General features: G+C 31.6%; 4 protein-coding genes across 7 annotated transcripts; 2 read left to right on the plus strand and 2 right to left on the minus strand.

The window, feature by feature from the left end:
* The first annotated feature begins 1522 nt into the window (after positions 1 to 1522).
* LOC145218600 (TLC domain-containing protein 4-A-like) lies at positions 1523 to 8071 on the plus strand. 2 transcript variants are annotated; one of them, XM_080086005.1, is made up of 7 exons: positions 1523 to 1990; positions 2343 to 2432; positions 2933 to 2991; positions 3182 to 3282; positions 4231 to 4304; positions 4428 to 4574; positions 7673 to 8071. In XM_080086005.1, the coding sequence occupies exons 1-7, from the start codon at positions 1833 to 1835 to the stop codon at positions 7893 to 7895; spliced, it is 852 nt and encodes a 283-aa protein (XP_079942131.1). In that variant the 5' UTR covers positions 1523 to 1832; the 3' UTR covers positions 7896 to 8071. The 2 variants fall into 2 exon arrangements, with proteins under 2 accessions (XP_079942131.1, XP_079942132.1); XM_080086006.1 differs by lacking the exon at positions 7673 to 8071 and adding an exon at positions 5781 to 6909 and having other exon boundaries at positions 1531 to 1990.
* A 253-nt stretch (positions 8072 to 8324) lies between these two features.
* LOC145218601 (uncharacterized) lies at positions 8325 to 10829 on the minus strand. The gene is made up of 7 exons (XM_080086007.1): positions 10554 to 10829; positions 10248 to 10311; positions 9948 to 10006; positions 9469 to 9569; positions 8971 to 9038; positions 8515 to 8661; positions 8325 to 8457 (listed from the first exon to the last, which is right to left on the minus strand). The coding sequence occupies exons 3-7, from the start codon at positions 9955 to 9957 to the stop codon at positions 8346 to 8348; spliced, it is 438 nt and encodes a 145-aa protein (XP_079942133.1). The 5' UTR covers positions 9958 to 10006; positions 10248 to 10311; positions 10554 to 10829; the 3' UTR covers positions 8325 to 8345.
* Positions 10830 to 11963: 1134 nt separating this feature from the next.
* Positions 11964 to 15152, minus strand: LOC145218912 (TLC domain-containing protein 4-B-like). Of its 2 annotated transcripts, XM_080086317.1 has the most exons (7): positions 14616 to 15152; positions 14337 to 14429; positions 14165 to 14223; positions 13123 to 13223; positions 12524 to 12597; positions 12227 to 12373; positions 11964 to 12109 (listed from the first exon to the last, which is right to left on the minus strand). In XM_080086317.1, the coding sequence occupies exons 1-7, from the start codon at positions 14771 to 14773 to the stop codon at positions 11989 to 11991; spliced, it is 753 nt and encodes a 250-aa protein (XP_079942443.1). In that variant the 5' UTR covers positions 14774 to 15152; the 3' UTR covers positions 11964 to 11988. The 2 variants fall into 2 exon arrangements, with proteins under 2 accessions (XP_079942443.1, XP_079942444.1); XM_080086318.1 differs by lacking the exon at positions 14337 to 14429.
* Positions 15153 to 15214: 62 nt separating this feature from the next.
* Positions 15215 to 18131, plus strand: LOC145218913 (TLC domain-containing protein 4-like). Of its 2 annotated transcripts, XM_080086321.1 has the most exons (5): positions 15215 to 15336; positions 15493 to 15551; positions 15919 to 15992; positions 16121 to 16267; positions 17744 to 18131. In XM_080086321.1, exons 3-5 carry the CDS (start codon positions 15946 to 15948, stop codon positions 17901 to 17903), a joined length of 354 nt encoding a protein of 117 aa, XP_079942447.1. In that variant the 5' UTR covers positions 15215 to 15336; positions 15493 to 15551; positions 15919 to 15945; the 3' UTR covers positions 17904 to 18131. The 2 variants fall into 2 exon arrangements, with proteins under 2 accessions (XP_079942447.1, XP_079942445.1); XM_080086319.1 differs by lacking the exons at positions 15215 to 15336; positions 15493 to 15551 and adding an exon at positions 15553 to 15604.
* The last annotated feature ends 4051 nt before the right edge of the window (positions 18132 to 22182 follow it).

The following is a 22182-nucleotide window of genomic DNA, read 5'->3' on the forward strand; positions in this document are numbered from 1 at the left end:
ACTTGTAGAAATGCCTGCGGTTAGGGTTATTCGGGTCAGGTGAAGGTTTAAAATCATAAATAACTTCAAAAACAAGCTTTTTCAAACATTTGACCTGACGTTACCTTCTTGACCTAAAGTGAACCGGACTCCAGTGCCGCTAGTTTTTGGTGTTAAAGCATCTACCACTTTGTTGGCTACCGTATTTGCTCGATTGTAAGCCGCGGCTTATATTGTTTTTTAGCTGCCGTTTGTGCGGCTTATAATTGAGGGCGGCTTACAATCGAGGGCGGCTTATATTTTAATTTTATGCCGAAATCATTTCTGCACTCCAACATTTTAAATTATTTGGGGTTCAAAAAATGTATGCGTGTACAGATTATACGTCGATATACGTTCTGTCGGGTACAGTTATCAACGTAACTAACAGATATGGGCAAATAGTCATACCATATAACTACAGAAAGATGTATTAGGAAACAATCGTATCTAAAATTCCAGCGTGCGGCTTACATTTGAGGGCGGCTTACATTATTTTTTTAACACCTCAACATGCGGCTTACAATCGAGGGCGGCTTATAAACGAGGGCGGCTTACAATCGAGCAAATACGGTATTGGCTTTTTGTAAAAAAATTCGGATGCGGCATTGGTAGTAGGTTAATGTAAAAAAATCAGTCATTTCACTTCAAGGATCATATTATATGAACTAAACGTTTTCTTTTTGTCTCGCATTTTAGGCTGGGTGTGTTTTAAGATTTTAAGATTGTGATATGATGTGACTTAAATGAACAAAGGTTGCAGAGCTCATAACAGAATGGCATCCAAAGAACCAACTTGGGCTGGTTAGAATAAAAGAGGAGAATCCATCATCACCTTCCCTGTTTAAGAAATCCGCATATTTACTTCTGTTTTCGCAAGCATAGTGTATTGTAATTCCGTTCACTGCGGTAGATCGACAACTCTGTGGCTGTGATACTCGTTCCTACCATTGGCCGCTATTTGTCGTGAAATAATATATGGTACCGTTTAATATATACAAGACCTTTAGACTCAGCAGCGAAACCCAAATGCGATTGTTGCGTTGTCAACAAAAGCCTTCAATGCTTTTCTTAAAGATCCAGCTACCGGGTTGCGCAGAGCCTGGCAAAAGGTTTTGTCATGGGTGGTGTTTTACCATCCCATATTTCGACATAACTTAATATTCAAGATTAGTTCGTCCCAACACATTTCGTGTGTTGACAATTTTCATTTTGGCATCGGAAAAGCATGATTTGTGTAACAGTTGCAATGATTGTTTCATTATAATTTATAAATCCATTATTACAAAACAACATCAAAACTTGACTAGGCTATAAGTTTATGATTACCGAAGTTTGGAACACTGAAATTTTGGACTACGAACTAATATAAATATATTTTAATCGTGAAGATGTTCGTTGTTTTTCATATAAATCATGTAAAATAAAGAGCAAAAAGAACAAGCATGATGTACATTTGTGATTTCTATTTGTTTACGTTTGTGAGAGACTTTGGTTTGCGGTCGGAGGTCGAGTCATCGAGTGTTTATTCGTGACCGGCTTGCGGTCGTAATAGTTTGTCTTGCAGGTAAAGTGACAACAAACATAACATAGTTACATTTGAATTTGCTTGGTTACAATATGTGGTTATTTGAAAATTGAAATATTTACTGTTAAACACATCAAGAAAGGGACATGTTGCACGAATGTATTTAATCACTAAATTTTTATTTTACTAGTTTGATCTTTTTTCCTTTCGTTTTTAAAATTTAAACTTCATAAATTATTGCAACTTTTTGGAAAAAAAATAATTATTAATTAGCTTTTAGGACGTAATGGACTTATTGCAGGCAGTGTCCCCAAATTTTTGGGTTGCATTTGGTAGCTTTGTATTTTGTAGTGTTATTGGTGTGCCGCTAAGCAATTTTGTGTCTAGCAATTTTTCAGCATACAAACAAGCTTCGAAAGAAAAACAACAAGAATGGGACACAAGGTAAAAATTCCAGTTTTTAATAATTAAAGAATTGACAGCAAAATTAAACTACTTTTTAGTTGTAAATTGTAATGCAGTCTGCAAAATATGCTGCAACCTGCAAGCACTCCAATTTGTTTGACTGCAGTCTGAAATTTTGCACCAACAACAGCCTTGACCTATTTATCATAATCATAAAGGACTCATTGTCCCTGCTTGCCAAAGATCTTGTCTGGTACTGCCATTTACTGCAGACTGGGCTGTTCTCATAATTTAAAGACACACTAATATGAATTAAATATTTTTATGTTTTCTAAAAGAATATTTTTTTAAATTTATTATCATCTTATTAACTTTACATCTAATCTTGCAGGTTCATTTCAACAATTCATGCTTCAACTGTTGCAGTATTAAGCACTATTGTGCTAATAGTTGACCAGGAAAGTTATGGAAACCCTATTTTGTAAGTATACTTTGTATGTATAACTTTGACAAAGCATGAACTTGTAGCACACACTATCATATTATGTTTGTTTAAACCAGTGGTTCCCAAACTATGCGCCGCTGCACACTGGTGAGATGTCATTAGGTGTGCCGCAAAAAATATTGAAATTAAAATCAATCAAGTAGAGTAGTAGTACCAGGTGCTTAGACCACTAGGCCAACATGCTCCACGTCTCTGAGATGTTCAACTATGCTATTTAACTATGAGAGTGACCTGTATAGCGGCTTTATGACCTCATAGTTAGTGCCTTTGTCAGCTAATTTGCTGTGCCATTTTAAACTGAAATAAAAAAATCAAATATATTTTTTATTCAAATGTTCGAAGTGCGCCAAATAATTTTTGTTTTTTCTCAAATGCGCCTTAAAAGAAAAAAGTTTGGGAACCACTGGTTTAAACATTTGAACAGTCTGTGCATGTTGTAATATGATTTTGAAATAGATTCTTTGACTTATTTTTAGAGGGCAGTTTTGGGGAATGGAGGCAGTGGCATCAATCAACCAGGGATATTTTGTCGCAGGTAAAGTTTGTTCCAAATTCCAAACTTGCCCCATCATACATTGAATAATTATGGTAAAACCTTTAATGCTGTGCAAATAAGTGTTAATGCTTTTAATTGTTAAAATCTTAACTTCTACAAAAAGTTTTTTTTAATCCTTTCATAACTCGAACTTCATCTTTTGAGCAACATCTTTTTAATTTTTTTACAGATACCTGTTTGATGCTTTTTTACTTGACAAAAAGCTACAATGGATATTGGTTTGATATTTTTCATCACATTGCCAATTCGATTGTGGTTATTTCATGTATTGTAAGTTATTAGGCTTTTAATAAATGTATTTGCATCAGTGAATTATTGCCTTTTTATAACTTTTGTGTAAAGTGATAAAAATTTGTTAATGTTGTAGTGAGGGGACGATACCAGGTTTTGAAGCGAGTACCGAGTACGAGTACCACATTTATATACCTTTGATACCGAGTATCAAGTCCGATTAACAAGTACTTAAGTACATTGTTGTACTTAGTTGTATATCACCTGCTAATTTATCTGCCATGGCCGGCGTACAGGCGTGCACACACACATGCAGAAAAAAGTAATCTTCATACGATAGCGACCAAAATACATAACCTGGCAGAACTTTTTCCCATATTTTTACTGTCCGAAGCATATATATATTGGCACAAAGTTTTTTTCCGTATTCTTACAATGTAAACCGGCCTTCGGTATGGAATGTTGGTATCAAAAACTGAGACAAAATATTTTGATACCGAGTATGAGTATCGATACCACTGAAATTGTTCGATACCGAGTACCAGGTACCTGTCCCATCACTATAATGTTGGGTCATAGTAAAAACATGCTTTTCTGTTGTTGTTGTTTTTTCTTTTTTTTATTATTATTTAAACACTACTAACATAAATATACAGTAAAGGATACGTTTTAAATGTTCGGTTGAATTTAACAAATGCAGCATTAGGTACCAGTTTGTCGTTCCAAATACAAAACTAATTGTGCCTTATCAAACAGCTACCAATTTACAAATATACGTACATGTGTGTGGACCTATTCATTTATGCTTGCAGAAAAGCAACCTCTGTTTTTTGTGTGCTAGATTTAACAATTTTAGCCAAAATATAAATTATGATTTTAAATGACATTTTTAAGATATTTGATGATTTTTTTATCATGAAAACAACATTTTTTTACACCATCTTTTCCCTGCAACTGGTGTATAATAAAATATGTTTACTGTTTCAGAAAAACAATGTACTTTTACATCTTGTGATGGTGAGGTATTTGTCTGAATGGTCAACCCCTTTTCTTAATATGAGGTAAATGAACGGAATATATAATCTTTACCTTTATGTTACTTAAAATATATTGCTATAATAATGCTTTAGGTCTTGACAATCCATAGAATGTTAAATTTTATGGATTATGTTTTTTATTTTTAGGTGGTTCATGCTAAAGTCCAAAGTTGTGGAGGGAACTATTTATGTTGCCAATGGAATTCTTCTTCTTGCCTTCTTTTTCTTATCACGAATTGCAATCATGCCATATATGTATTATAACTTCTTTGCTTATCATGACGATGTCAAAAAGTAGGTTGATTTGTTATACATTTTTATGACTGTATTAGGACGAAATTTGTTTCATGTCATTGAAAGTGTCATATATATATATATATTTATATATTTACCATTTGACCTAATTTGCAAGACATAAAAAAATTACTGGCAAAGAAATGTTTGGTGACTAAACTGCATATAAATTATCTGCAAACAAGATTTTGATTTTCCTGTGATGTATCTTGTCACATGATTAAATCAGAACTAAATGTGATCCTAATTTTGAAAACAAACATGCTGACCCAAGTTGACAACCTTATTTTGAACACAAGGCCATGTTAGTGTCTAACTAATTCCATAGTGGCCCATTAAGGTCAACAAAAAATAAGCACATTTAAAGTTGTATTTTAGAAACACAAAAAATTATTAAGTGGACAAGACTTGGCTAGTTATATTTTAAATAAAGCATTCTTTTGTTAAAAAAGATATGTTGTGAATTGTAACAGAATGAGTTCTGTAAATTCAATAACAGACCTTTGTACCATGCGATATCAGCTGTCATGTATTGAGATAATTGTCAACAGAAATAGTCTATTCATAACAATGCTGTCCATACACAGGAAGAAGTAATTAATATCCTTACACTTTTACCCAGTATCCTGAATGTTCACAATTATAACCGTCATCTTTTTTACTGTTCCTGTTGTTACACATACTTTTCTACCTGTTTAAGTAAACTTCCAGCTGAACATTTCAAAACAAACAATTTTTGTTAAAGACTGCATTAAATCATCTAGTTGTTTATACGAGGTTAGTTCGTTTACTTCTTAATTACCTCAAAGGTCAATATAATTATTTGGTTAATGACTGCAAAAGAACTAGCTTTAACATTTGTTTTCATTCACATCTATTCAAATTTGTTTGTTTTTCAAATTTTGTCAGGCTTTTATTTTTTCTTTTTGCCAAATTTAATGTTTTTTTGGCACACAATTCAGAGTTTCAAATTTCTGACAAGAGACAGACAATTTAATATATTTGTAAAAAACATAATGTTTTGACACATCTTTTGTCATTCTCAAATTAAATTAAATGTAAAACCAGTAAAACAGACGCCCACTTGCCATTTGTTCTCTCACCTTTTTTAGTGCTTTTACTGGTTTTATATAATGTTTTTGTTCAGTGTTTTTAATTACCCTAATTAATAGTTCCTTTTTTAATAAATTTGTTATTTATTTTTAGGACTGGTTATCTACAGTATCTCATATTGTGTGGGGTGGCCATGGATCTTTTAAACATTTTTTGGTTCATTAAAATTGTCCAGTCGACCCTAAAGTTTATGCGGAAACCGAAAAGTAGCTAACAAAATATGCCTTTATTAACAAAGCTACAACAGGGTAAATTAACCAATCATTTTGTATGTGTTTATCATGCCCCATCATGTGTTTCAATTTTTATGCCAAACCTTCATAGCCAACTCTTGCTTGAAAGAACAGCTTGGTTAGCTTCAATGAATTTTACAAAAGCAGTGTTCAAAAATTAACTTTAACAAACCTTAATTTCCTCCAGGGTGGTTATTTGTGCAGTGGTCAAAAGAATAGTTGATCAATTTGAATGTTGGTAATCTTTAGTGGTGCAAATTTTATTATAAAACACGGTCACAAATGTATTACTGTGGGTATTAATTGTGTCATTAAGTATTTTTTATTGTGCTATTGCAATACAATACCCCACCACCTTACGTCAGTAAATTAACAAAACTTTTTTGATTGCAACTCACTAGCTAAATTGTAAAAATACTGTTCTATTACAATTGTTGCAAATAATCCGATGTAAACAAAATCATTTGTATTTTTGTACCTTCCTCTTGCTTATATTACTGTGTCTTGCTAGTTTTGCTGAAATATGTTACATATTGTAAAATTCAAGATAGCGAAATTTAAGCATTGCATGACCAAGTAGACTTCTTTTGGTTTGGGTACGAGCTGTCATAGATTATCATTTGTATTTTTCTATCTTGATCTTGCTTTATTATTGTGTCTTGCTAGTTTTGCTGAAATATGTTACATATTGTCAAATTCACGATAGCACAATTTTAGTATAGTATGACCAAGCATACTTCTTTTGATTTTAGATTTTCTAAACCGTAGAAAAACATACGTATTTATTGAATTTGTTCTTGATGTTAACACAATTTAGATACAATTGGGCATTTTGTTTTAGTGCTAAACAGTATTGCAGATTTAGTTTTCTTGTTAAAATGGCAATTGTCACATACAGTATTGTGTAATTAGTTCAATATTGCTGTTTAAAGATTAAGGAAATAAATTCTGAAAGGCAAGTGTTACATGGCACCTAGCCTTTATCAGTGCCTTGTGTTTGTTTTTCTTGTATTTTGAACAACAAAATTTGTTAAATTTATTTGATTTGTTTGTACTTTTATCATGAAATGTTGCTTGAGTTTATTTTATTTCAAAAAAGATAACATAACATAGCCAATTGCATGTTATGCAATTGCACAGCTATATCAATCACCAGGCCGGAGATAGCAGTTCAAAATGCTCTGAAGTGCAAAATAGTGATGAACACAATTGATGGAGCTTAACTGCAGCTACACAATCATGTTTTGTGTGTTTAGATAAAACTCTTACAACTGGTATATACTTGTAAATAGAGACATGCAACTATAGTTAGTACAAAAAAGGTATAGTGCAAAAATATAGATTTTTATTTTTATACTTTGGTAATGATACTTCTGATCTATTTTGTGTTTTTATGAACATAAATAAAGCCAACTGGCTATTAATGACCTCTGGATAGTTGATAACAAACAATTAATACTTAACACAAATGAGAAAAAGAAACGGGACTCTTATGATTTCCTCCCTTATCATAGCTTAGTTATTTGCTTTGTTGACTTGGTATGTCATTATCTAAGATGTTAAGTTATTTTTGTTAAATCCCTTGTAAGGGCTAAAATTTAAGTTCTTGTCATCTGCATCATGTCCACTATTTTTTTTTTTTTTAAAGCTAGTAAAATCAATTTAGTAAATTGTTTGTTATACTGCCAGACCTCACAAACAAGCTTGTTTGTGGCTTGGAATATTTTGCAAGCCCTGTTATTTTTTTTGCAGACCTCACTTTTTCAATCCTGTTACCTTAATAGTAATTAGGATAGTAACATCATTCTGCCTGGAAAAAGGACTTTCATTTATGTTTCACTTTAAAGAGTCAACTTTCTACCTTTCAAGCCAGAATTCGAAAATGTATTTAATGGAATTTTTAGAGCCAGGATCAGATTACAAGTGTTGGATTCTGATCTTCTACCTTCTCTGCAACACTGGATGCTTTATTTAAAGAAAACTGTTGTTTTAATTTTATAGAAGGATGGAAAAAAATGCCATACATTTTTTATAGAAACAATGTTTTGTGTCATTTTTTTGAAAAATGGCAACTTCACCCTACACTCCTGAACTGTTTAAATATCTGTCTTTTATAATTTTAATTTCTAAACTTTGTCTGTGGGATACATATATTTTGTCTGCAAAAGTAACTATATCACAAAAGACTTAAAAAATAGGACCTAATTTAAAAATGATGTGGCAAATGACTGAATAGGACCTGATGTAAAATTAAAAATTATGTGGCAAATGACCTATAGTTTACCCCTTTTTGAAAGAGGCTGTAGTGTGAGTTCAGTAGTATGATTGAAAAGCCACCATTTAAACCATTCTCAGACGGTTGAGCTGAAATAAACTTTAACCATTTGAAACGGCGAAAGCAGTTTTTTATGACTTTTATTCGCTCTTAGGTTTTTTTTATGTGTTTTATAAGCATGGACACAATTTGTTTGAACCAAATTAAATTGAGTAAATCCATTGCCAATCCTGCAACAATAAGTAGCTGGAAAAATCCAAGTCTAAAAACAAAAAGATAGTTTTAATCTGTACTTTTAAAAATATACACATATACTTACGTTTTAATCTGGTCATAGAAAAGATAATACACAACATACATATGTGGCATAACAACAATTCTGCAGATAAAAAAAGACACCACAAATGCTATGCCATTCCTAATGTACCATTTGTCATTCACCATATTGGACTTGATCATGATCCATCTAAAACAATAAAGTAGTGTACAAAAAATTTTAATGCAGTAAAAAAACTGAAATGCAAAATTCTATTATTTGCTTTATTTACTGTGATTTATATATGAGTGTGCCATGATCGCTGGTCTGCATAGACGCTTCAAGCCTGATTCCAGTTATGAATTTATGTTCATCTTAATTGCTTTATTTAAGTTCAAATCCTGTTTCTTGGTAGTGTCCATTTTTGTGAATACAATGACACAAACATTCAGGCTGTTTGTGGAAACTTACATGGAAAAAGTATTGGTAAATTAAATGTTTTTTTTAACAAACTCCCACCTGATGTGAAGAGTTGAACATTCACACCAAGATCGAACCAGCATGACTGAATATATATACTTGAATTTCTGAAACAAATACTTATTTTTTTTTTTGCTGAATTGTATGTGAAAAATTATTAGTTTGTCTTTTCAGTAAAGTAAAAAGACCTAAATTAAGCAATTTTTAAAGTAAGCTTTGTTTGTGGTGTTACCAGTAATTTCGTTTTGGTTTTCTACATGACAAGTTGTCATCGCCAGTCGCATTTTAAATAAACAATTTGTATTAACTTTTTTTTTAACTTCGATTAGTTTTCCTAAAAAAGCCTTAAATTTCCATGCCATGCAGCTAAATAGGGTGTTTATGTCATCATTGGTATTATTTGCTTTGTGAAAATGGAGTATCAATAACAAACAAACATAATAAATTTTTGATAGTTTTTTCATAATTTTGTTTATTATTCTCAGTTTTCTAACCACAATCGTTTTGGGGAATATTAAAAAAAAGGTATAGATGTACCAAGGAACAAGCGGGTACTCCGAAGGTTAAGAAATGGTGTAAAATGTCTGGCAAACTAATCCTCCATCCTGCCCATATGTATGTTGAAACCATAGCAAAATCTGAAATAAGCAATAAAATTTGGTAACAACCACAAACTTTCTTTTCTATACGAATTAGATACTGAAGGTGCTGATTACTGAAATATATATGTCATAAATATACAGGGGATAACTTTAGACTAAGAACACGTGAAAGCTGAAATTCTTTGATGAAAATACAATAGTTTAACTAATGATATTTTGTTGTTCATGGTACTTTCACTGTGTTATATTATAACATTTTTTTAAAAAAAGGGCTATATTATAACATTTTTTTAAGCAAATGGAATAAGTATTTTTTTAGCTTGGTAGTTGAAAGACAATACTATAAATTAAGTTTCTTTTTTGCCTTTTCAAGCATTTGAATATTACAGTAGTGATGTAAATAGAAATACAAACCTTCTAACATGTAACCTGCCAAAATAGAGATGGTCGTTTCAGCTCCATAAGGTATGCCCCTGAGTACAATATTGTATCGAATTATAGCATCACTGTTTTGGAAAACTTAATTCAAATGTGCATATCCAACAAAATTAACAAATACTATATTATTGCAGAAATATGTTTGTTTTGGAAAAATGAAATATATTTCACCAATTTAATAGATTATGTTGAAAAATACGTACAATTGAAATGTCTTTTGTGAAAGTGTGTTTTATGGATGCCTTATTATTTTATTAGTTAATAAACCATCCTTACCATATTGGGTTTTCATGTGATTGTCATGGTTGCCATAACTGCTGCATGGATTGTTGCAGAAAACCTTTCAAAAGATAAACCAAACTAATATGTTTTGAAAGTTAATTTTTTTTAATTAGTATCTGTATCCTAATGGTTATTAACTTAATACCAAATCTAGTTATTTTTTTAACAAAGACGATTGTGTTCAACAACACAAGAATAAATATTCGTAAAGTAGGAACTTGTATAGATTTTTTTCAAGGCAGCATTAGTGTTTCAGTGATACATCAAATGATTTGTGATATCACATTACTTAAACAATACCTGACATCCCAATTTCTTCTTGTCTTTTCTGATGCAGTTTTTTTATGATTCAAAACGCCTAAAGATGCAATTACTCCAGTAAAGAGAAGTTGCGCAAAAAAAAGCGAAACTTGCGACTGTTACCTTCACTTCATATGGAAGGTTTAAAATTGCTTCCATAATTCACCAAATTTGAATGTCTGCCTGGAAAGACTTTATATCTTTTTTAATTTAAAATTAGTCGTTACTGCTTGGTTCCACATAAAATACTGTGATGTGAAGTAACTTTTTGCATGTATGTAATCAAAAACTAAACATATGGATACAACAGGATGCATGTATCACTCTTTATTGCAAAATGCGAAATGATTAAGAAACTATGTCATAACATGATCTGTTTTCTAATTAACATTATATCACAGAATCATGTTGGCATTTTTGCCAATTTTTAATGACTACCTAAACTTTCTTTTGTAACAGTTGGTTTGGGATAAAAAATTGTTACAATTTTGGAATATGTTTTTTACACTTTGCTCATCAGTATGCCAAAAAATGCATTTAAGTCAACTGTATGAGAATAGGATATTTTCTGTTATTTGAACGAATAGGAGTTGGAATTTGCCCTTTGGGATACGGAACCCAGGTCAGTTTTACCCACAAACTTTTCTTATACCATCAGAAGAAGGGGTGTTGATCGATATAATAACAAATAATGGTATGTTTATTATACATATATGTTCAAAATATGCCTTACTTTTTAAGAAAAAACAGGGTACTGAACCTTGAAAAATCAATTTTTTAAGTTTTTATTGTTTTGTAAACATTACCTAAACATTGCTACCAACAATAATGGAAGTGACATGGTGTAAAATGTGTAAATAAGTTTCTTCGCTGCCAACCTTTTTAAAAGTAATTTTATGGGCATGCTGGAACTTTTAATAAATATGTACTTAATACTATTATGTAGCAATGATATTGCAGCAAATATTTATTATTATAAAATGATACCTACACATATGCAATCAATCATGCATAAGGTTTCATATATGTTGTTGCCTGTAGAAATACTTTTTTCAAAATTATAGTTTTATGCTTCATAGTCATTTTTATGATAATTCAACAACTAACTGTAATGACTAAGAAGACAATATCTGGATATTAAATTGAAACATGTTTGCCTGTATGTAATGTAATGCACACATAGCAAGCATATCATAAACATTGGGGTAGATAAATGCACAATCCAAATTATGCAGAGAGGTTAAAAACAAAAATCTTTTGATCAGAATTTAAAATAAATTTGGAATGCATAAAAACTGTGTATAACACAATGCACAGAAGTTGCTTCCAGCAACAAATCTTGCAGTTAAATACAAACATTCTTTTTGAAAGACAGTTGACTAACATTTAAATGGTGTTTTTGACAGTTGCTTAAAGTGGTATACTTTGATGATTTTTATTCCCTTTTCGGGTTTTTTATGTATGCAAATAAAATAGACAAAATTTTGTAAAACCAAGTCAGATTGAGATAATCCATTGCCATCCCCATCACAATAAGCAGTTGCAAGTATCCAAGTCTGAAAATAGAATGTTTTTTCTTGTGATTAACCCATGACAAGATATAAATGAAGCAAAGTTTAAACACCTTTGTATCAATTTAACATTTTTAATATACAGATTACAATCATACTTACGTTTTAACCTGGTCATAGAAGAGATAATTTGTTACATACAAATATGGCATGATCAAAATTCTACAGATAAAAAATAGAACTGTCACGGCTATGCCATTCCACAAGTACCACTTGTTGTCCAGCATATCAGACTTCATCATAAACCATCTAAAAATAGATGTCCAAATTAATTTATTTGTTTAAATACATGCAGCAGTTTTTCCTGTGTATAATAACTTTAATCAACTTGATCCAACATGCAAAACTGCTTTTGCCCAAAACACATTGACAAAATAAAGTGTTTTATTTCAATTTTACCTGATATGAATAAATGGTGTTGAACACTCGGACCATGCACGAAGAATTGTAATAAAATAAATATACTCATATTTCTGCCAAAACAAAAACATATTGTGAATAATATTTCATAATGGGTTTTGTTTCATTTTCTGACTTAGGAAAAAAAACTATTTATAATTATTGTTTTTTATCTGCTTTTGTAAGCCACATGTATATTCCTATACACCTTTTAACTGCTTTTTTCATGAAAGTTTGTATTATTTCATTTGCACTTTTTAGAATCTAAATATTATCAATTTATGTTCTAATGTGGAACACTATATATGGATCTGTTCATAAGTGTAATGGTGAAAATAAAGGCCCAAATAGATGTAAAAAGCGACTTGCTTTATTGTTCAAACGTTTGAACAATAAAGCATGCCGCTTTTTATGTCTATTTGGGCTGTTATTTTCACCATTAAACTATGTTGTAATGATTTCTTGTGTTTAGTTGTAACAATTAAGATAAGTGTTAATTTTACTTTACGATACATATAGAAATAAATAAGTATCATTTAAAGAATTTTTAATGTATGTTTCTTGTTTTAGGTAAAATCAGTACAAAAATTTCATATTACTAGAACACTTGTTGCCACCACAACAGATGCAACATGATGAACAATGTCTGGCAAACCAGTCTTCCATCCACACCATATGTAAGTTGATATCATGAGAAGATCTTAAAAAAAACGTCCCTTTGAACTGTTCTGTGACTTTCCAAAATTGAAAGAATGTAAACAGAGTTGCTAAACAGTGGCACCAATATTTACGGGTCCCTTTCCCTGGAGGGGACACATCTTGATTTCACTCTGTTTTGTTTTGTTTTTTCCGTAGAAGTTTGTCCATGCACTTTTGGCATGAAATCTCAGGACAGTTTGTTGATTTAGCCATAATTAGGTGATGATTGTTGTGTGTTACCCTGTAGCCCCAATATTTACCCCACTAGCCCCCTAAAATGGGTAAATATTTTAAACAATGTCCGAATTGGATAAAATTCAGATCGTTTGTTGAATTTGGTATTTATCATTGTAGATTATTGTGTTTCACCTTATAGTCCCAATATTTATCCATCTAGCCCCTTTAAATGGGTGACATTTTTTTTATCCATCTAGCCCCTTAAAATGGGTGACATTTCACCATTTACCCCACTAATCCTTAAAATGGGACTTGCATTATTATTTCTGCAGACTTTTTTGTCGCCCTGTTTAAACTCATAGCACCAAAATTTATTATAGTTATTTCGTGAAATGCATTATTTACAACTTTGCCTGTGTGAGGGAACCATGAGTTTCTGCCTGCAGAAACAAATAAGGTTATAAAAGACAGTGGCTGATATTGGACTGAATATTAAAAAAGTGCCTGATGTAAATATATGTTAAGAAATGGGTCACAATGTATGTGCAATGGCAATATGTGCTAAGGCACCCTTCTAGTTTGCAACACAATAGTGTAATACATAATTTTTAAGAATTTGCATGCATTAGAAATCAGTTATTGTTTTAAAGGTTGTTTTACAAAACAATACCTTGTTAAAACTAGTAATTTGCTATACTAGAATGCACAGCAGGATTAAAGTTGCTTTATTGAAATTTGCATATTACTTTGAAATGGAACACATACCTTCAAGCATATATCCAATAAATACAGAGATTGTTGTTACAGCTCCATAAGGCTTACCCCTGAAAATAATTATTTGTTTTAAAGTAAGATTTGTTTTTTGAAACAATATGTAAAAACTGTTTTGTTTTGTTTTTGCATTTTCGAAATTATTTGGCATAATTGAACAACTTACCAAATTGGGTTGGTATGTGAAAACTCTAAGTTGTTGATTAAAATAACTGATGTCATAATTGCCATAACAACTGCATGGACTGTTGAAGCAAACCTTTCACAAAAATAAAAAAACTGCTTAGAGTGCTTTGTTCATTCTATTGGTTATTGGATTGTTAACTTTATTCGAATTGGAGTTTTGGTATGTGCAATAATCCTTGTTTATTTTGTAATCCTTGCAGTTGGGATTAAATTATGGTTTAACTTAATATGACAATGTTAAAGTGCTTTAAAAAGTTACCTGACATTCCAATTTTTTCTTGTCTTTTCAGAGGCATTTTTATACGATTGAAAATCCTTGAAGAAAAAGTTACTACAGTAAAGACAAGTTACACTAAAAAATGTAAAACTTGCCCCAATCACCTTTACTTCATATGGAAGGTTTAAAATTACTTCCATAATTTAGCAAAGTGATTTGCCTGTCAGATATGTGTGGGGTGTTAAAATTGTGGCACTTACTACTTGCAACTAAATTTAGTTTACCACTTTAAACTGGTCAGCTACAGAAACCATAAGATTACTACTCCAAACAGTATTAACTAACAACTCTTGCAAGAAACATGTTTTTGAATAGGTGCAAAGATTTACTAACCAAATGAGATTTACTAACCAAATGAGTTTTTTTTTTATATGCTACTTGACTGAGATGACACAGGATACAAGTGTTACAGTAAGACTTCCTATGTGTGAAATGACTAAGAATGTTGTCCCTGCTTGCCAAAGATCTTGTCTTGTACTGCCATTTGCTGCAGACTGAGCTGTTCTCATAATTTAAAGACCCACACTAATATGAATTAAATATTTTTATGTTTTCTGAAAGAATATTTTTTTAATTTATTAATATCTTATTACCTTTACATCTAATCTTGCAGGTTCATTTCAACAATTCATGCTTCAACTGTTGCAGTATTAAGCACTATTGTGCTAATAGTTGACCAGGAAAGTTATGGAAACCCTGTTTTGTAAGTATACTTTGTATGTATGACTTTGTTAAACCATGTACAAAGATTGTTACTGAACTTGTAGCACACACAGACAGTGTTGTGTTTGTTTAAACATTTGAACAGCCAGTGCATGCTAAATATGGTTTTGAAACAAATTCTTTGACTTATTTTTAGAGGGCAGTTTTGGGGAATGAAGGCAGTGGCATCAATCAACCAGGGATATTTTGTCGCAGGTGAAGTTTGTTCCAAATTCCAAACTTGCCCCATCATACATTGAATAATTATGGTAAAACCTTTAATGCTGTGCAAATAAGTGTTTATGCTTTTAATTCTTAAAATCTTAACTTCTACTAATTGCACCTTATAAAAACTGCTACCAATTTACGAATATACATGTGTGTGGACCTATTCATTTATGCTTGCAGAAAAGCAACCTCCGTTTTTTGTGTGCAAGATTTAATAATTTTGGCCAAAATATAAATTATGATTTTAAATGTAATTTTCAAGATATTTGATAATTTTTTTACCATGAAAACAACATTTTTTTACACCACTTTTTCCCTGCAACTAGTATATAATAAAATATGTTTACTGTTTCAGAAAAACAATGTACTTTTACATCTTGTGATGGTGAGGTATTTGTCTGAATGGTCAACCCCTTTTCTTAATATGAGGTAAATGAACGGAATATATAATCTTTACCTTTATGTTACTTAAAATATAGTGCTATAACAATGGTTTAGATCTTGACAATCCATAGAATGTTTTAAAATTTTATGGATTATGTTTTTTTTATTTTTAGGTGGTTCATGCTAAAATCCAAAGTTGTGGAGGGAACTATTTATGTTGCCAATGGAATTCTTCTTCTTGCCTTCTTTTTCTTATCACGAATTGCAACCATTCCATATATGTATTATAACTTCTTTGCTTATCATGACGATGTCAAAAAGTAGGTTGATTTGTTAATACATTTTTATGACTGTATTGGGACGAAATTTGTTTCATGTCATTGAAAGTGTCATATATATATATATATATTTACCATTTGACCTAATTTGCAAGACATAAAAAAAATTACTGGCAAAGAAATGTTTGGTGACTAAACTGCATATAAATTATCTGCAAACAAGATTTTGATTTTCCTGTGCATGTATCTTGTCACATAATTAAATCAGAACTAATAGTGATCCTAATCTTTATAACAAACATGCTGACCCAATGAATACACTGTTGCTGCCAGGCATAACGTAATAACAGAATTTTTAGCTCTTCCGGCAGTTTTTTATTGTAATATGCCAACGTTTCGATGTCCCATACGAAACACCTTCATCAGGGTAATGACATACATTGCAAACACAAGTTATTATAAAGCGAAAAGGGCGGCGAAACACACACAAAAAAGGCGATAGAAATAACGCAATGCGCACCAATGGTCGTGTGATAACACCTGGCTCAAGTTGACCACCTTATTTTGACCATTTGAAGGCCATGTTAGTGTCTAACTAATTCCATAGTGGCCCATTAGGGTCAAAACAAATAAGCATATTTAAAGTTGTATTTCAGAAACACAAAAAATTATTAAGTGGACAAGACTTTGGCCAGTTATATTTTAAATAAAGCATTCTTTTGTTAAAAAAGATATGTTGTGAATTGTAACAGAATGAGTTCTGTAAATTCAATAACAGACCTTTGTACCATGCGATATCAGCTGTCATGTATTGAGATAATTGTCAACAGAAGTCTATTCATAACAATGCTGTCCATACACAGGAACAAGTAATTAATATCCTTACACTTTTACCCAGTATCCTGAATGTTCAGAATTATAACCGTCATCTTTTTTACTGTTCCTGTTGTTACACATACTTTTCTACCTGTTGAAGTAAACTTCCAGCTGAACATTTCAAAACAAAAAATTTTTGTTAAAGACTGCATTAAATCATCTAGTTGTTTATACGAGGTTAGTTCGTTTACTTCTTAATTACCTCAAAGGTCAATATAATTATTTGGTTAATGACTGCAAAAAAACTAGCTTTAACATTTGTTTTCATTCACATCTATTCAAATTTGTTTGTTTTTCAAATTTTGTCAGGCTTTTATTTTTTCTTTTTGCCAAATTTAATGTTTTTTTGGTACACAATTCAGAGTTTCAAATTTCTGACAAGAGACAGACAATTTAATATATTTGTAAAAAACATAATGTTTTGACACATCTTTTGTCATTCTCAAATTAAATTAAATGTAAAACCAGTAAAACAGACGCCCACTTGCCATTTGTTCTCTCACCTTTTTTAGTGCTTTTACTGGTTTTACATATTTTTTTGTTCAGTGTTTTTAATTACCCTAATTAATAATTCCTGTTTGGAATATTACAAGCTTGTTTGTGGCTTGGAATATTTTGCAAGCCCTGTTATTTTTTTTGCAGACCTCACTTTTTCAATCCTGTTACCTTAATAGTAATTAGGATAGTAACATCATTCTGCCTGGAAAAAGGACTTTCATTTATGTTTCACTTTAAAGAGTCAACTTTCTACCTTTCGAAAATGTATTTAATGGAATTTTTAGAGCCAGGATCAGATTACTAAGTGTTGGATTCTGATCTTCTACCTTCTCTGCAACACTGGATGCTTTATTTAAAGAAAACTGTTGTTTTAATTTTATAGAAGGATGGAAAAAAATGCCATACATTTTTTATAGAAACAATGTTTTGTGTCATTTTTTTGAAAAATGACAACTTCACCCTACACTCCTGAACTGTTTAAATATCTGTCTTTTATAATTTTAATTTCTAAACTTTGTCTGTGGGATACATATATTTTGTCTGCAAAAGTAACTATATCACAAAAGACTTAAAAAATAGGACCTAATTTAAAAATGATGTGGCAAATGACTGAATAGGACCTGATGTAAAATTAAAAATTATGTGGCAAATGACCTATAGTTTACCCCTTTTGAAAGAGGCTGTAGTGTGAGTTCAGTAGTATGATTGAAAAGCCACCATTTAAACCAGGGGCGGGCAACTTCTCCAGTCGGCGGGCCTGATATGGGAAAATGAAGTACTTGGCGGGCCAGATTCCTGAATCGATACATTAATTGCGTATTTATCCAATCTAACTGATATAACATAAAATTATTCACCACAGCAAATTTAATGCATACACCACAGACGTATACTGCTGAAACACTAATTAGGCTACACGTGTGGAAACGAAGGAAACCGTGAAAGCAGGCCACACACAAGGTTGGCAGTTATGTCGTAACAATGGACGTAAGGTGCAATGGTAACAACGGCGGAAAAGTTTTTGGCTAGTAAGCAAGTAGTGGGGGATGCGGCAGACTGTGGCCGCGGGCCACATTATCATGTAAGACCGGATACTGTCTGCGGGCCGCACAAAATCCCGTCGCGGGCCGTGTGTTGCCCGCCCCTGATTTAAACCATTCTCAGACGGTTGAGCTGAAATAAACTTTAACCATTTGAAACGGCGAAAGCAGTTTTTTATGACTTTTATTTGCTCTTAGGTTTTTTTTATGTGTTTTATAAGCATGGACACAATTTGTTTGAACTAAATTAAATTGGGTAAATCCATTGCCAATCCTGCAACAATAAGTAGCTGGAAAAATCCAAGTCTAAAAACAAAAAGATAGTTTTGTAGTGATACATACCATCTGTACTATAAACAATATACACATATACTTACGTTTTAATCTGGTCATAGAAAAGATAATACACAACATACATATGTGGCATAACAACAATTCTGCAGATGAAAAAAGACACCACAAATGCTATGCCATTCCTAATGTACCATTTGTCATTCACCATATTGGACTTGATCATAGCCCATCTGAAACAATAAAGTAGTATAATTTTTTTTAATTCAGTACAAAAATTGAAATGCAAAGTTGTATAATTTGCTTTATTTACATTTAAATCCTGTTTCTTGGTAGTGTCCATTTTGGGGAGTGCAATGACACAAACATCCAGGCCGTTTGTGGAGACTTACATGAAAAAAGTATTGGCAAATTAAATGTGTTTTTTTAACAAACTCCCACCTTATGTGAAGAAATGGTGTTGAACATTCACACCAAGATCGAACCAGCATGACTGAATATATATACTTGAATTTCTGAAACAAATACTTAATGTTATTTTATTTATTTTTTGCTAAATTGTATGTGAAAAATTATTAGTTTGTCTTTCAAGTAAAGTAAAAAGACCTAAATTAAGCAATTTTAAAGTAAGCTTTATTTGTGGTGTTATCAGTAATTTCATGAACACATTGGTTTTCTACATGAAAAGTCGTCATGGCCAGTCGCATTTTAAATAAACAATTTGATTTAACTTGTTTTATAACGTTGATTAGTTTAGCTAAAGAAAGCCTCAAATTTCCATGCCATGCAGCAAAAATAGGTATGGAAATCATTATTTGGTATTATTTGCTTTGTGATAATGGAGTATCAATAACAAACAAACATAATAAATTTTTGATAGTTAATAGTTGGCATAATTTTAGTTAACATTCTCAGTTTTCTAACCAGAAGAGTTTTTAGAAAAAAAATGCATAGATATGCCAAGGAAGAAGCGGTTACTCCGAAGGTTAAGAAATGGTGTAAAATGTCTGGCAAACTAATCCTCCATCCTGCCGATATGTATGTTGAAACCATAACAAAATTAGCAATAAAATTTGGTAACAACCACAAACTTTCATTTCTATATGAATTAGATACTGAAGGTGCTGATTACTGATGAAATATATGTCATAAATATACTGGGGATAACTTTAGACTAAGAACTTATGAAAGATGAATTTCTTTGATGAAAATACAATAGTTTAACTAATGATATTTTATTGTTCATGGTACTTTCACTGTGTTATATTATAACATTCTTTTTAAAAAAGGGCTATATTATAACATTTTTTTTGAGCAAATGGAATAAGTATTTTTTTAGCTTGGTAGTTAAAGACAATACTATAAATTAAGTTTCTTTTTTGCCTTTTCAAGCATTTGAATATTACAGTAGTGATGTAAATAGAAATACAAACCTTCTAACATGTAACCTGCCAAAATAGAGATGGTCGTTTCAGCTCCATAAGGTATGCCCCTGAGTACAATATTGTATCGAATTATGGCATCACTGTTTTGGAAAACTTAGTTCAAAAAATATCCAATAAAATTTACAAATACTTTATTATTTCAGAAATATATTTGTTTGGGAAAAATGAAATATATTTCACCAATTTGATAGATTATGTCGAAAAATACTTTAAATTGAAATGTCTTTTGTGGTTGTGTGTTTTATGGATGCCTTATTATTTTATTAGTTAATAAACCATCCTTACCATATTGGGTTTTCATGTGACATCTTCCAGTTGTTGATTAAAATAACTGTCGTCATGGTTGCCATAACTGCTGCATGGATTGTTGCAGAAAACCTTTCAAAAGATAAACCAAACTAATATATTTTTAAAGTTAATTTTTTTTAATTAGTATCTGTATCCTAATGGTTCTTAACTTAATACCAAATCTAGTTATTTTTTTAACAAAGGCGATTGTGTTCAACAACACAAGAATAAATATTCGTAAAGTAGGAACTTGTATAGATTTTTTTCAAGGCAGTATTAGTGTTTCAGTGATACATCAAATGATTTGTGATATCACATTACTTAAACAATACCTGACATCCCAATTTCTTCTTGTCTTTTCTGATGCATTTTTGTATGATTCAAAACGCCTAAAGATGAAATTACTCCAGTAAAGAGAAGTTGCGCAAAAAAAAGCGAAACTTGCGACTGTCACCTTCACTTCATATGGAAGGTTTAAAATTGCTTCCATAATTCACCAAATTTAAATGTTTGCCTGGAAAGACCTTGTATCTTTTAATGGGTCCCCTTCTATGAAGGGGACACATATTGTTTTTGTCGGTATTTTTTTTTTCTTTTTTCTGTCTAACGCTAGTTTGTTAAACGCGTTTGGTCAAGAAAGAGTGCTCCAATTTTATTAAAATTTCGACAGATGTTACATATTAATCCAAATTTGATCCTCCTGAAGTTTGACCCCGAATGACCCAGCGGTTCACCCACAGGCCCCCAAAACGTATTTTTTTAAAACGGCTGTACTGACTAAAGTACATCATCTAGGAGTTATGTGCTCTGTTGGTTGGTGCAATGTCAGGTTTTCTAAAGAATTTTCTAACTTTTATCAGGATTTACCCATTAAACCCCGAAATAATCGTTTCTGTCAAACGCTGGTTTGTCAAATGCGTTTGGTCAAGAAAGAATGCTTTAAATTTGTTCAAATTTACACAGATGTTAGCTATCGTTTTAAACCTGATACTCTTAAAGTTTGACTCCAAATGACCTAGCGGTTCACCCACAAGCCCCCAAAACGTAAAATTTTTAAAACGGCTGTACTGACTAAAGTACATGATCTAAGAGTTTCATGCTTTGTTGGTTGGTGCAATGTAAAGTATTCTAAATAATTTTCTAATTTTTTGTTGGATTTACCCATTTTTACTCCTTTAACCCCGAAATAATCGTTTTTGGTTTTAGGCCAGAAATACAAGCCCTAATGTGCTGAAATTTGAAACATTTGTTTGCAGTGGTATACTCGTTTAGTATTCAAAAATTTGCCTTAATCGGCCAAATAATGACTTTCACAGCCCATAGTTCGTGTACACTGTCAGTCAGACAGAAGTCCCAAGGGAGTCATTCACTGGTTAACGATTAAAACGGTTTTGTGCAGAGCGGGAGGGATCAGCTTGACGTCCGGACAGACGTTTTAAGAGACAGTCTTTTCGGTGATTAGAAATCAGCTGTTTTTTTTTTTCCTTAAGAATCTAAAAGTCACCGCAACATTTGTTTG

The sequence above is a fragment of the Phallusia mammillata genome, chromosome 3 (genome assembly GCF_965637545.1).
Source record: "Phallusia mammillata chromosome 3, kaPhaMamm4.hap1.1, whole genome shotgun sequence".
Classification (NCBI taxonomy): domain Eukaryota; kingdom Metazoa; phylum Chordata; class Ascidiacea; order Phlebobranchia; family Ascidiidae; genus Phallusia; species Phallusia mammillata.